This window comes from Lygodium microphyllum, chromosome 4 (assembly GCF_053477565.2).
Source record: "Lygodium microphyllum isolate KBCC chromosome 4, Lygodium_microphyllum_v1.1.10, whole genome shotgun sequence".
In the NCBI taxonomy this organism is placed as follows: Eukaryota; Viridiplantae; Streptophyta; class Polypodiopsida; order Schizaeales; family Lygodiaceae; genus Lygodium; species Lygodium microphyllum.
In genome coordinates, this window is record NC_141138.1 from 65,057,964 (window position 1) to 65,074,276 (window position 16,313).

At 40.9% G+C, this 16,313-nt stretch overlaps 1 protein-coding gene across 1 annotated transcript in view; it reads right to left on the bottom strand.

The window, feature by feature from the left end:
* Nucleotides 1-4,438: 4,438 nt before the first annotated feature.
* Nucleotides 4,439-16,313, bottom strand: part of LOC148037117 (uncharacterized) — a 47,544-nt gene continuing 35,669 nt past the window's right edge. The window contains exons 2-3 of the mRNA XM_087676051.1: nucleotides 5,734-5,840; nucleotides 4,439-5,519 (exon numbers count right to left, since the gene is read on the bottom strand). Of these exons, the coding sequence (XP_087532177.1) occupies nucleotides 4,808-5,519; nucleotides 5,734-5,840 (819 nt within the window). The 3' untranslated portion in view covers nucleotides 4,439-4,807. The remainder of the gene's footprint in view (nucleotides 5,520-5,733; nucleotides 5,841-16,313) is intronic.

Genomic DNA, 16,313 nt, shown 5'->3' on the forward strand with positions numbered 1-16,313 from the left:
GTAATGAATATCTCCAATTCTTCAATAGTAGTAGGATTTCTATAATCTTCCATTGCTTTTTTCCTCTTCAATACTGCCATTGCTTCCATTTTCAACCTTTGTCAGTGCTTGTTGATGGTAGTTTTGCATTCTGCGCATAAAAAACATGGAGCCCCAAGAGGAACACCAAGAAAATGATGAAACTACTGCAAAAATCTATCTTGTCATATCAACAAGCATGTTCTTCGTACTTTAATCGACCATAAGAAAAAAAAGAATGCCAAGAACTAATAATCTTCACACAATATCATATAGTGAATCTCCCACAGATTTATCACGATAAATCTTTAACATATTCTTCATAGAAACTATCAAAGAACCAAAAGAACACAATGAGTGATCAACTTTGAATGGAATTCATCACATAAGTATTCATGTTTCATCATCTTCATAGTCTTCATAGTCTTTCTCTCAATCTCTCTCATGTAGATACAATGTTTCTTCATAGAAAATTGCTATCTCTCATACACTATCTCTATCATATATGCTCTCTGTTAATAGTACATTGGAATAACAAAGAATAACACTCAATAATCCTCTCTTAGTTGTGGATACCTCTTCCAAGAGATATGCTTGCTATGAGGGCTCACCAAAGACACTACAATGACATTTAGAAGCTCACTACTATCATTATTACCTCAGTCTTCACTTCAAACCTTCATTAGCTACTTCTGCTTCTTCGAGCTATTAACAGCTTTCGTTCATCTCTTTTCAAGATTACAAAACATTCCCAAGCTAAACCTTAATCCAACAGAACACTCTCACAAAAGCATACAAAATAAAATAGAAGATTTACAAAAGCTCAACAAAACACTTCACAAAAGGTCTATAAAGGGCATAAAAACCATATAGCTCTAGCTAAAATCAATTCAATCCATAAAAAACCATCCATCTCACTTTGAATCACTCTTCAAAACACTCATCTACATTCATAATCTGTCAATAAAAAAGACAGATCAAAACAAAACCAAAATACACCTTTCAAAACTAAACAGAAATAATATAAAACCTATCAAAATATCATATCTCATCCAAAAATCATCATGAGCTTCTCAATTGTACTCAATCCATCCCAAAACACTTCCAAACCATAAAAATCAATCAAGAAACCCTCATAACCAACCATTCAGCTCACAAAAACACAAAAATCAACTAAAAAAACAAGCCACTTCAATGCTCAATAATTGGTGCATCAAGACACAGCATTGGAGATAAAATGACATTCAAAACATGCATTATAAGTTAGGTATGAGCTAAACAATGCACATTACCATTGTATTTAGGCAAAGCATACGTAGAGACTATGCACTTGTCCTCCCCCTCTCTCAATTTTTCATTCATAGTATAAATATAAACTTTGCTATGTTTATAACTACACTCAAGAATAGCTTAAGTAGGAGGGAAAGTGGTTCCATTCCTAGGTGAGACTATTTATGCAGTCAAAAACTTTTTCCGATCAATTGCTCTTCTATACATTGTATTTGACCACCACATGTAGTGTGCTATAATGCGAGTCAAACTCAAACTTAGCCATGAAACGACATTAAAAGTAACATCCACAAGCAAAGATGCGCAATGCAAAATGAAGGCACAAAAATATCTTGTGAATGTGCTATTTAAGCTATTAAATAGTTTGAACCACATAAAAAAGCTAAGGAAATCAAAGTCCTAAGCAAAACATATTATAGAATGATTCCTTTGTCCTAGCCAATGAAGGCTACAATACAAGGCAGTTTAATAGCTATGAAGAGCAAAAGAAAGAGTACATATCGATGTGTTTTATTGCCATTGGTTGAAACTTTTGGGATAGCAAGTTTTGACATAATAACCACATGTGAAGATTTTCTTCCACATTGTGTTTTTGGGAGTGCTAGCATAATTGGACTATCTAGAAATGCTTTTTTTTTTCTCATTCCTAAGTGTGAAATCATATAGCTCGATTGAAAGATCATCTTCACTAATAGTTTAGCCATGGAAGCATCATTCCCAATGATGATCTAGTTTCTTGGCATATTACAATTTCTTCACTTTCTTTGTTGTACATGTAGTCTGCTTGTAACACTCATATTTTCATTCACAATTGTTATTACAATTAGTCTTTTCAGAAAAAAAAGAGAGCACGTTTTAAATGCAAGATTATTATAATTTGGAAAAAAAATTGAGAACATTGTTTGCTTGCCATGTAGGATCCATTAGTAGATTTGCCAATTATATTATAGTATAGATAGTATAGATATAGATTGTAACATATGGCTTCACCCTCCAGATGTTGTGCATGTATTACATAGTATTTTAGCCTAGCATGATTTGAGTTTAAATGTGATGCATGTTAATATGCACCATATACATATAAGTACAATAGTCGCTTTTCTCATCAAAATCTTTACTATCTTCAATAGCTTTGCAAGATGGATCAAATCATGATAAACAAATCAACAAACACCCAAGCAAGAGATCAAAAACATGTGCCAATTGCTAAACTCTAGACTCTCCTCTCAACATGAGATGTGCTATCACCATAAACCTTATTGTTTTCACTTCCATAAGGACCACATATGATGGCACCAACTCAACTAATCATTAGGCCAGCCTAATATTATTGTTGAATACTTATATGTTAATCACATCACCACCAATGCCTTAACGATACAATCAAGGTTTCTTCTCAGACAAGGCAATAATAAAAATACTTAGTACACAACAATATCCAATAGATAACATATCTTACAAACACAAGCAAGAATCTTAATTGATCCCATATACAAATTTAGACAAATTGCCACTATGAATTATGACATCAAGAGCTTCTGTGAGGTATGAATTGCATACCTAGCTAGGTGGGTGTCAACAATTCCTTGTCCCCAACCTACCTAACTAATCATGAGCTTCTAAAACATGGGAGGGGCCACACACCTAGCTAGGTGCCGCTAGGGGTAGGGGATTGCCAAGCGAGGCCAACAATCCCCTGCCCTCAGCCACACCTAGGTAGGTGTGCGGTGCCTTGTGAGGAGAAGCTCACCATGTTGAATGCTATAGGGAAAAACAAGTAAAAAGATCCCCATTTCCCACATGGGAAGCTGTAAAAAACTTAATGTGTAAGCACGGTGCATGCCATAGCTCCAAAATCGATGATAAACCAGCCCAACAATTTCGAGTATAAACTGATATCATATTGGATTAGGACCAAACCGACTACTTGAAAGCTTTGCCCTTAATTTGGTTGAGAAAACACTTTTCATGGACACTACATAGCCGTGATGAAATTATAAACAGATGGATTATGAACCTTGATTGCTTCATTATTCGAAGTTCTCATCATTATCATATGGCTGCCTAATGTTTCTTATCATTATCATATAGATAATGGATGCCCACAAGTGGGATAATTACTGTGTGGTTCTTGATCTCCTGTTCAATCAGCGTACAACACGGGCAGATGTGTGCCTAAACCCGCGCGCGCGCGCGCATGCAGCATCGATGCTACATGGCAAAGCAATTGGCACCCCATGCGGTGCCAAAGCAATGTCGTTTAATGAGAAGCTACAAATGGGTGCCAAAGCAGTGTCGTTTAATTAGAAGCTACTAAGCTATGGCTTTAAAATTCTGTAGCAAACTCTTTTTCTGACTCATGGATTAGCAGTCGTGAGGGCCATGAGCGTGGCTGGAGACGAGTGAAATGAGCTTTAGCTTAGGAACTATGGCGCCTTTCAAATAACGATTATTTATTCGTGATATGCCTATCAAAACACTGATCGCTGCCTACATCTCATGGCCTCATAATTTTTCTTAGTACAGGTTACTGTTTTTCTTAGGGTCGCGTACTATGTTTAGTGGGATGAACAAGGGCCAGGGCCATACACAATATGATAAGCTTTACTCTCTTAACCAGACCGTAAGGATGTCAATAATCCCCTTCTTTGTCCAAATATTTCAGGTATCCCAATCCTGCTCATCGTACGAAACAAACTTACTTCTGCCGCACTAATGAATCACGTGAAGCTTGGTTTTGGAGTCAGTCAATGCTACAATAATGCTATAACGGCGTGCACTTTACGATGTTTGTGTGAGAGAAGCAAGAGCATGCCTAAGGCCCCTGTTTAAATTTTATGCAGTATCAACTCATAAAACAATTGAATCTAATACACGGTAACCTGCTTGTGTGAAGCAAGAGCATGCCTATGGTCCCCATTAAATTTTAGATAGTATCAACTCATAATAAACTCAATTCAATCTAATGTGTGGTAACCTGTTTGCTGAGCAAAATGGCACGTTGCGGCTTACATACCATCAATGCTACATTGCAATGAACTAAGTACAGAGCAATGGCGAGTTGCTGCTTATGTATTATCAATGCTATATTGGAATATTAATACAAAGCAATCCTCCACAACAAGAAACTTGAGCTATCCCAATCACAGGCAACAAACCATGGGAGACCCAAAACCATCAATATTTCAAAATTATCATCGCCTGATACATAGATACTGTTTATGTACCATCAATATTGCATTGGGACATGAGTACATAGCAGATCAACTCATGTATTTCTTTTTCTTAGGTGTAGTGTAGATCATATCAGTGAGAGATATGAGAAAATCAGTGAGTGAAAACTATAACACAACAAATTGCAATATAAGAAAGATCATGGGGAGGAAATGCCTCCACCTAAACATCAAAAGGCCATTTGCTAAGAAGTAAGATAGGTCCACTTCCAAGAGATCCTTCATCCACCAACATAGATGGTCCTACAAAGCATTTAGGACAGGTGTCATAGATTCGGAGGCACAAGGTCAATTCTTTCCTTGCGATTGGCAAGATCATGCACCAGCCCTTCCAAAAAGTCTCGGGATAAATAAAATTGGTTGTTAAGCTGCTCCCTTGCATCACTATGTATCCTAAACCAGGGGCCAAGCATGCTATACACATGTGAGCGTACCATTCGAGGGCGAACGGGATACTTCTCCACTAAGTCAACATACTCTAAGAGTAAGCGCAGCTGATCTAGGGACCTCTCTTTGTCCTTGTGATCTTTACTTCCATCATAAACAGTAGGTTCTGACACTTTATAGCCAGCAAAAAGAGCTGGATTCTCAAGTAGAGATTCTGCTGACATGACTCCATCCACACCAGTTTCTTTCAGACAATCATTAATATCATCAAGGCACCGGATGTTTCCATTTGCCAAAACTGGAATCCCAACAGCCTCCTTAACTGCTTTAATGGCATTCCAATCTGCCCTTATTCTCTTGCTGTCCTTCTGATAGCGTGTTCTTCCATGGACTGCTAGTAAAGAGCAGCCTGCTTCCTCAAGCATGCGGACATATGAAAGCGTGTCTTCAAGATCAGGGAAGATCCTAATCTTGCAAGAAACAGGAACCAGCAGATGTGATGCAAGTTTTTCTACAATGAATTGGACAAGTGGTAGATCATTCATTAAGAACGCCCCATATCTGCCTCGTTTTGCAACACGCTGAGGACACCTGAAAATTGACAGGGAGCTGTCTGTTGGAGCTTTACAAAAATCTGGAAAGAATGCTACATTTTACTGCACCCATCTCTTCATCCTTTGACCAAATTGAGAACCTCCACAATTTTTCATTTATAAATGTCATGTGCTTAGATTACTTCAATGGACATGTTGATGGCACACAAAGTAGCAAACTAAAACTTCCCTCACAGCAAACAGAAATTTACCCTAGATTAATGTCCACATAGTCACACATTGGTTCAACCATTTTGGCAGCCGCTAAAAGTGTGTCAGGATCATTCCCACAAAACTGTACGAATAATGGTCGGTCCTCCTGCAGCCAATAAGTGCGAGTTTGAACCTTCAAATATACTGAGATATTTATATTGAGATGACATCAAACAGGAATACCATTAAAGGAAAGAACACTTTAAAATGAAGAGCCAACTGCACCAAACTATTAGCATTGTGCATATCATGGGTATATGATACCTTCTTTATGGCTGGCGTATGAATTTTCATGATTTACTGATTCATTTCTTGATTTATTGATTGATTTAGCATCCATTCATTCATTACTTCCGTCTGTTTCTTTTGTGTGCTTATCTAAGTTCATTGTGTTTTAGTCCTGTCCATACACCCTGAGTGTTTTTCTACAAACCCTGGTGTACCTTCACAAATGCTGCCACCCTTCATCAATCCAGACAGCATAGTCATCCTCTTCTCTCCTTCCACAGGTGCTGCCAACTGTCTCCAACCTGAGCTTCGGGACAATCATCTTGAGCCACTCCAATGTCACCAACCCCTTGGCTCTCCTCAGCCCCATTCGTAGAGAAACGAAGGACCAAGGTCATTGTATTATAATGTATTTCATTCATCATCATTCATTGATTCTCTGAGTTTGTGAGTTCATTCACTACTAGTATTTGTCATGCATTGCCTTTTGTCTCCACTGCAAAACCTATAGTTCTTTACATGTGGTTGTAGCTGAACTGAGAGACTCTGACTCAGTGCACATCATTATGAACTATCATCAAGGTACCATGAATTAGTTCAAATTACCCAAAAAATTGGTTTAGTATCTTCCCATTTGGATTTACTACTGAATATTTGCATTCATTCAATGTCCCATGTAAGCTATTTGAAAGAGGGCCAAGGTGAGCCTATTGTCCCAATTGAGATGGTCCCATACTAGGAGGATACAACTCATACATTCCACTTGGACCCATATTGGTTCTTGTGAGCAATGGAAGCAAAAGAACACAACTGTTGAAACACTGAGAAGAATGAACATTGAAAGAGAACACAAGAACTGAAAGAATGAATGAACGTGCAATAGAGTCCAAAACACAAGGCACAAGATGTACCAAACAAACCATAAGTGATGCCACATGTGACAATAAATAGTATCTCAAATTTTTCCATGTGGTTATCATCATGTACAAAAGAATGAAGGAGTGTAGTATTATATTCGCTACAGGACGAGAGCCAAGACACAAATGGACTAGCCCTATATGATACATGTAGCTATCCATACAAGCACCCAAATAATGGCCTAATAAAGTGCCTGACACCCACAATATGTATACCGCTAAGACTCTCTTTTGGATCATGGGCGATCATTGATCAGTACAATAAATATACAATGATGGGAACATACAACTTCCTAGGGGCCTCCACCACCTCCCATACCACAACAATGATCTACCAAAAACTTGCAACACAATAGTACATACAACAATGACAAGTGATGCTCCAAGAAGTCACTCGAAGTATCTGAATGCACCACCAAAAATACTCCAAGACTCTAGCTTTGGGTCATGGCTCCTAGTCCATGACATCTAAAGAAGCAGGAAGTCAACATTGATCGTACTCAAACCTAGATGACCAAACTTATAAATAGCCAGTTGTAGATGTCTGTCACAAAGAGCCCTATAGAAGACATCATGACTACAGATTTCCTGCCTTCAGCTAGACTGGCAAAGTGTTCCCCTATGTGGGAACTAACTAGGAACACACACCACTTGCTGTCCAACCATCCATCATGGACCTGAAAATCAAACCAGCCCCAAGATTTAAACCAACTAACTAACTTGATGCATGTAGAAAAGCCTCTCTTAGGGTCCACATCATGTAGATGTATGGCAAGCATCGACATGTCCTACCTCTACTCTCTCACAATCATCCCTCTCAAGACCAAGGATACATCATGTAGATGTATGGCAAGCATTGACATGCCCTACCTCTACTCTCTCACATCATCCCTCTCAAGACCAAGGATACTTAAGGGGCACCACTCCACCATGATAGAATAAGAGCATCCATGCTCCTTGCCAAAGCATGTACCGGAGAAGAACCAATGCCATTGTAGAGGAGATCAAAGAATGCCTTTTGTCAAAAATAATAGGTATGCTCTCATACCATGTCAAAATAAGCAACGGTGCAAAGAGACAATAGGGTTTGCGGGGAGTGACATAGTGTGTATGGCAAACACAGAGAAGAGAAACTAAAAAACAAGAAGAACATGGTGATGATGCACTGAATCATGCTATGAGAAGAAAAGTTGATACATTGAAGCCAAAGCTCAAAAGATAACTGCACTGTCCTATTTGAATCAAGCGACAACACCTATGGGAAATCTGCACAATGAAGGGAGCGAAACGCAATCCTCCGAGTAGTGGGCTATTGAAGTAATCACTAGAAGGTGAAAGACAATTGTTGGGGGAGAAAACCACAATCCTCTAATGCCATTGGAGATATGGAGGATGATCACCAACTCTCCAGGGAACGAACTGGAATCCTAGGCAGCAAAACGCAAATCCCAATGGCCATGCTGCAAAAAAGTAAGTCCCAACAACCATTATGATAGACAAGTGATGAAATCACTTATGGTTGGTGATGTAGATTGTCGCCAAAGGCTAGGATACTGACGCCAAGCTAGAGATGATGACGCTAGGCAAGGAGAAGACCTCCAGACTAAAAAAGGCAGATAAAGGTGGAGCCTTATGGAAAAGGGTGCCGACGCCTAGCAAAAGATGGTGATGCCAGGTGGAAGATGCTCCAAACGCAAGACCTGATAATGGAACAAAATGTTTAAAGCAGAAGAGAAAGGGTGAAGGCAGCCAGCAACGAGCCACCAACCACAATTTCCTCCTAAAGAGGTGTGTGGGCAATGGAAGGGGTTGGTGAGAGAAGGGAAGGGTGTTTGATGATAGAAGAAGAGAGGTGAAGAATGACTGAAGAATGGTGGGGTGGTGACCAAAGAAGGTGGTGAAGAATGAACAAAGTGAGTACCTATTTATAGGCATAAGCTGTATAGGGTGGCGCACCACTATGTGGATGCCCACTGAAAAGTGGCCAAAAGGTGGACACCAACCCTTTTTGGGGCTATCAATGTGAAACCCTAAAATGAGATGAAGTGTGTGAACTGAAGAAATGCATAATTATAGATGAGGGTGAGCCTCTTACATATAAAGAGGCCAAGTCATGCAAACTTAACAGTACTTGGGATCTTGTGTCGTTGGCCAAAGGAAGAAAGCCTATTCCAAACAAATGGGTTAACAAAGTAAAGACACTTGATGGGAAACCCAAGTACAAGGCAAGACTGGTTGCCAAAGGGTATGCACAGAAGGAAGGGATTGACTTCCAAGAGGTCTTCTCACCTATTGTGAAGATGACCACTCTACATGTGATTTTTGCTCTCACTACTGTATTGGATTTAGAGCTATACCAAATGGATGTGAAAACAACTTTTCTGCACGGTGACATTGATGAGGAGATCTACATGAAACATCCCGAGGGCTTTGTAGTTCTTGGAAAAGAGCAGTTGGTATGTAAACTAAAACGCAACTTGTATGGGCTGAACCAAGCACCACAGCAATGGTACAAAAAGTTTGACACTTTTCTGCTCTCTCATGGGTTTACACGCAGCCCTACAGATCATTGTTTATACATGAAAAAGGATATAGATGCGCGGCCATCTTGCATTAAAACAACCCCAATGTTGTTTCCACATGCATCACATTGCACAACAAATGACTTCCTGAGATCGGGCAATACAAGAACAAGGCCCGAAGTTATCTTTTCTTTTAATGCATCAAATGCTAAAATTTCCACTACTGTCCATCTGAATGGCACATTTTTCTTTTGCAATGCATGCAATAGAGAAGCAATTTCAGCAAAGTTCCATACATACTTCCTATAGTACAAACATAGACCCATAAAGCTACGCATCTCATGAACATTTCAAAGATGTGGCCATGAGCAAATTGCCTCAACTTTAGCAGGATTCATACGAATGCCATCAGCCGATACAATGTGGCCCAAAAAGTGAATTTCATGCAAAAAGAATTCACTTTTCTTGTCATTAATCAACAACTGATACCTATGCATCTCATTGAATACTATGGCCAAATGCTTGTGATGCTCGCCCTCATTCTTCAAAAAGACAATCATGTCATCAAAGAAGTGCCCACAAATTCCTTATACTACCGAAAGATGCGATCCTTCATTCTATTAAACGCGATAGAAGCATTTGTAAGTCCAAATGGCATGACAAGAAACTCATATAAACCAAAAGGTGTTCGGAAGACTGTCTTGGATACATCCTCAGGCCTAATCCGAATCTGATGGTAACCACTTTTCAAATGTATACAGCTGAAAATGGCTGCCCCTACAATCTATCCAAAATATCATCGATCCTAGGGATCAGAAATCTATTCTTTATCATGATTTTGTTCAACGCATGATAGTCAATGCACATACGCCATGACCCATCCTTCTTCTGCACTAGAAGCACTGGAGAGCAAAACGGAGATGAACTGGCTGAATCAGCCCTTTCTCTAACAGCTCATTTACTTGGCTCATAATCTCCTCCTGTTGGGCTGCACTAACCCTGTAAGGTGGCTTATTAGGTGGCCTATTGCCAAGGATCAAATCTATGTTATGATCCTCAGGCCTTTTAGGTGGCAAGTGTCCCGAAAGTGACTGAGAAAAGCAAGCAGCATACATGTGCAAAAATGACATGCGATCTTTATCCAAAGTAGTCACATTCCCAACATTTCCATTATCACTTTTATCCTTAGTGAAAACTAAGTATGCTGAAAGATAATTTTTCATTACTTTGGAAATAGTAGAAGCAGATACAATAGGGACAGATTCCGCTTTCAATTTTACATCCAAAGTATGAACTTTGCCTCTATGGAAGAGGGTCACAATCTTATCATGAGTATCAATCACTGCATGCACACGATGACACCAAGGCATACCAAGCAAGACATCACATCCTTCCAATGGAGCAATAAAGAACTCTTAGCTGTCCACGTAACTTTGAATGTGCAAACGAAGCTTTCCAATGATAGGAGTGACCAACTCTACATGTCCCTTGCATGCCATACCAATCTCACCCATGGGTCCCATCTCATCCTCTCTGATGCCTAAACGGGCTGCCATATCAAGAGAGATGAAATTTGACCGTGCCCCTGGATCAAGAAAAATCAATGCATGCTGATTTCTGATTTTGCCCCATGTCCTGCAAAGTTTAGTACTATCTTGATTAGGCTGATACTCCACTACATCAAGCACTAAACCAATAGTGGTTTTGCCTTTCTTTCCCTTATTATCATCCTTTTCAGCTTGCTATTTATTAGGACAGTTGCGTTCCATAAGCCCTTCCTGTTCACAAATATAGCATTTATTTGCAGCCATCAGCTCCTTACGTTGTGCATCACTTTTCCCACTCGTTCTCTGCAATTAGTTCCTCTTTCCAGCCCTATTTTCAGATCTGCCCTGATTTTCAGCTTTATTGTCAGATTTTGTTAGGAATTAAGGCTCTCGTGCCTTTAAATGTGCTCCGGTGTGAACACACCCTTAGCACTTGTACTTACACATATATATCTATCTAAAAACCTAAAGGTACACTCTCTTCATTGTACCAAAAAACGTGTACACTCTATTTTGCTCTCTTCCACTCTCTCTGTCTCTCCACGCCTAAGGAACACCTACCGTCTCAATCTTCTTGTTGACCCGTCACAACAAATTGGTATCAAAGCTACGGTTGAGGCATTTGTACCTCTCGGAGTTCGAGCAAGACAAGCAAGCAAGTCGTGAGGCGATTGACGGGAGCTATAGCCTGAATCAGGCGGCATTTAGTCACAAGCGACGGGTCCTAAGCTGCAGAAGGCTCCAGCATGCAGAGTGTGCGCCTAGCCCCATCATGGAGAGCCGGGAGCTGTAGCGTGGCAGCGTTGACAACAGACGCTGCATGGCTCAGAGACGCGACTGGCAGGAGCTGCACACGACGACTGCAGGCGATGAGCGAGCTGCATGACGGAATCGCTGACGGGCCTCCACACGCGACGCGACAGCTAAGAGTTCTGGGAATTGAACCAAGCGGCGGCTTGCACGGCAGATCCGTTGACACGTCGTTCAATTGTTTTTCCTTCAAGATTCTTTTTTCTTGAAGTTCCCCTACCGAGGGTTCACGCGTGGAGGCACACCATCAAATTTTCGTGCAACCCAAGCTCAAAAATTTGGGGTCTTTTCCCAAATTTGGGGATCTTAACGCAGAACTAGACAATCTGACTCAGAAATTGCAAAATCGGTGCACATTTACCCGGGAATTTTGGGGCTTTTTCACATTTTAGTGAAATTCTTTCAATTTCACTGAAATTAGTGTATGGAAGACTTGGAAAATTTGGGGCTTTGTCAAGATTTGGTGCACGCAAGATGCAACAGTGATATCTGTCTCAGAAATTGCAGGAATTTGTGACATTTTGCCTCCGACATTTGGGGCTTTTCATGTACATGCACAAATTGGGCTGAAATTTACCCAATTTCTTGACATTGATGCACATTGGACCCCATGCAATTTGGGGCTTTTGCAGTTTGGGCAAAATTTGTGCACCATTTGGTCATTTTATGCGCATGCACGTTCAATTCCATGTAATTTGGACATCCAACACTTGGAAAATTTGGGGGTTTTGCTGAAATAGCTCTATTTTGGCAAAATTGGGCTGCTCTATGCATGACAGAGAAAATGCGGATGTGTGGTTGATGCTTTGAGCACAAAAATTTTGGTGCTTTTGACCGTGCGTGTCAAAAATTATGCCTGTGGGTACATGTACAACAGAAATTGCAACTAAAATTTGGGATTTCTCATGCAATGTGATGCATATGCCCTTGGAACAGCTGTAATCAGGTGTGGAATGCTGTAGCACATGGTTTGGTGCTTCTGAAAAGTTAATTACAGATCTGAAATCTGTGCTTCTACGTGGTCATTTATTGCTAGTTGGTACTTGTTCGTACCTTGGTCACTTGGGTGACAGTTTGGGCCTACATTTGCTGATTTTTTGGTCACATTTGGGCTGAAAATCATGGCTGGCAACAGTGACAGCAGTAATCTCATGCACATAAAGAAGCTTGAAGGAGCACATAACTTTGCAGTTTGGCAAAAATAGTGCTACAATATCTTGTTGCAAAAGAAGCAGGCAAAGCCGATTAAAACCAAAGGGGCAAAGCCTGCGGACATGGAACTGGAAGATTGGGATGAGTTAAATGAGCTTGCATGCTCAACCATGGAGCTATGAATTTCTGATGCCTTGCTATTTCACATTGAAGGTTGGATTCTGCATATGCTATATGGACTCGACTGAAAGAACTATATGCACAGAAGAGTGTTGCAAGCAAAGTGTATTGGCTGAAAAAGCTTATGGATTTGCGTATGAAAGAGGGTACAGCAATGTCTACTCACTTGAGTGAGTTTAACTCTATTTTCAGCCAACTAGTTGCCTTGAAGTTCTTAATTGTCTCCTTGCTTTGGTGGGCCTTATGTTGATAGTGAAAACTAAACAGTCGGTGATTCAATCTATTGGCACAGAAACTCTAACCACAGAAATCAATTACTCAAATGTCACAGGCTCGGTCTACTTGTATTCTAATGAGCTTGTGGCTACCTATGGCTTTGTGACAACAACCATATCTGTTAACCTGGGTAGCATATGGACAAAGATGACACTTGCTTGTTTATTCTCCACGAGATTCATTCCAATGTATTCAATGCATCGAATACAGGCCTTAGTTTAGACCTAAGATGTCGTGCAATCGCTTATCATGCTTAGAACCCAAGGTCGCTATGGCAGTTCGACAAACATCATAGCACCATTCAAGTGCTCAAATGGGCATTAGACAAAATGGTCCCTGCAGGTGGTACCGTGTACCTTTTGCACGTACAACCTCCACTACGCTTCATCCACACTCCACTAGGGCACCTCCCTTTCAATCACGCAAATGAAGAAAGCAGGAAGCAAGCCAGATACCAATATGCTGCAGTAGCTGAGAACCAAAGGTCTTTTGTATTGATAGTGATTCTATTAAAGATGGAGTGCTGCAACAAGTCCAAGCCCTTAGCATCTCCAAACTTGTTCAGGGATCTTCATCTCAAAGTGGACTCAAGAGATTCAGGCAATCACAAACTTCAACATCAATAGCACATGATGATCCTTATTTTTTTATGCTGTCATGGTTGTGCACAAAGGAAGACTTTCTTCAGTAAAAAATGCAAAGCACTCATTGCTATCAGTCTCTTCAAATGGCTTTGATACCATGAAAGAAATTAGAGAGAGAGACAGCTAGGCCACAAGGGTAGCAGCCATGCTCCCTATTCAATTCATTATCTTTCCACAGTCAACTGTGTACACACACCAAAATCATACAAAAGTAAGGTAACCTATATGTAACCATAGGTGAGTCAGTGTGACCCAACCTTATTCAACTAAGGTAAACAGACTGAACCAAGGATCATGAGCTTGACTCTCAAAACAACACGTTTGCGAGCAGAAACATAGACTGTGTACAACAAACATTGAGAGAGAAGAGAAACTCAGAATCACAAGAAAGACACAATGATGATGCATTGAATCATCCTATGAGAAGAAAAGCTAATACAATGGAGCCAAAGCTTAGAAGATGACTACACTGTCCTGTTGTGCTAAGAAATGCGCCTAGCCACTTAAACAGCCCCAAAACATGCTTATTTTAGGCTTATTTTAGCCAAAACCCTAAAACGGGGAGCAGATCGAGAAAGTTAAGTGGGAGAGGATCTAAAACCCTAATTTTCTATAAATTGGCAGCCAGCCCTCCACTCTTTTACAATCTCGTTTTTGCAGGTTTCAGGTGCTACCAGCTTGCTGCCCACACGCCGGTCACGAAGGACATCTCATCCCTTGCTGCCCACACCCTGGTCACGGAGGACATCTCATCCCATGCTGTCCATCATTGTTCCCTACAGTCTGGCGCCTATTTCCAGCCCTCCACACGCTGATTGCTGTTGTTTCTACCTGGCGATTGACTGTTGTTCATCTGCACTGCTGTCGTACAGCCTACCAAGCAAACTGCTGCGTTTGCAAGCTCCAACTGCCGCCCTAACAGTTTTCTCTCTCCTGTCTACAGTCGCTGCAGTCTTACTCTCTCTTGCAAGCTCCGTTTTTAGTCTTTCTCTCTCTTGCAGGCTATCCTGCATACGTTTTCAGTCTTTCTCTCTCCTGCAGGCTCCGTTTTTAGTCTTTCTCTCTCCTCACTGCTGTCTGCATCAAATTCAGCTTCTCACTGCTACGTTTGTTGGTGTTCGTCATCCGGAGGCTGCCTTGCCGCGATTCGAGATCCGTTCGGAGTACGATACACTCTCCAGCTCATTACCCTTGCCCTGATCCTAGAGATACAGGAGTTCGAGGTTCAGTATTCATTCACTGCATAGTGTGTTTGCTGCATGAGCATCGTATTATTAGTAGTCATATCATTTCATTTATTCACTGTGTTCATTGTCTCTGAGTTACTCTAACCCTAACCCTAACTCTGTTCTTTTTATCAATTCATGCTTTGTCGTACGGTTTCTGTTTATGTTTTTGTGTTAGGGTATTTTACTTTACATGTCCTGTCAAACTTAGGCGACAATACCTATGGGGAATCTGCACAATGAAGGGAGCAAAATGTAGTCCTCCGAGCAATGAGCTATCGAAGTAATCATTGGTAGGTGAAGGACAACTATGGAGGGAGTGAAGCGCAATCCTTTGATGCTGTCGAAGATGCGGAAGATGATCATCAACTGTCAAGGGAGCGAAGCACAGTCCTTAGACACCGAGAAGATGACCTAGGCAGCAAACGCAAATGCATGAGACTTATGTGAGCTGACGCCTAATGAGATGGAGGTCGCCAGGTAAAGGGGCAGCCACTAGGAGGGTAAATCTGGTGGTGCTAGAAGAGAGAGAGCTGACGCTTGTGTGGAGATGATGATGTCAAGCAAGGAAAAACTCCAAATGCAAAGTCTGATAGTATGGGAACAGGGCACTTGAAGCAAAGGGAGTGGATGGTGGAAGGTAACCACAAACCACGAACCGCAGTGTCCTCCCGAAGGGGTGTGAGAGCTATGGAAGGGCTAGGTGGAGAAGGGAAGGATGTTTGATGACAAAAGAAGAGGAGTGAAGAATGACTGGGTGTAGAATGAATGAAGTGATGGCATATTTATAGGCCTAAGCTATCTAGGGTGACACACCATTGTGTTGTCGCCCACTGAAAAAATGACCAAAATGAGGATACAAGCCCTTTTTGGGGATATTAGGCGAAACCCTGACTAAAGTGAAGAAACTGAAGGAGTGGTTTCTTAACAGTGCCCAATGCTCTTGTTCTTGTTGGACCCACCCACCTCAAGCTTTCAAAACCTCTAAAGGTTTGGGTGACTAGTTTGCCACACTTGCTTTGTTAGACTTCACACAACATGCTCTTCTAGCCACTCTTCTAGGAACTCCTAATGCAT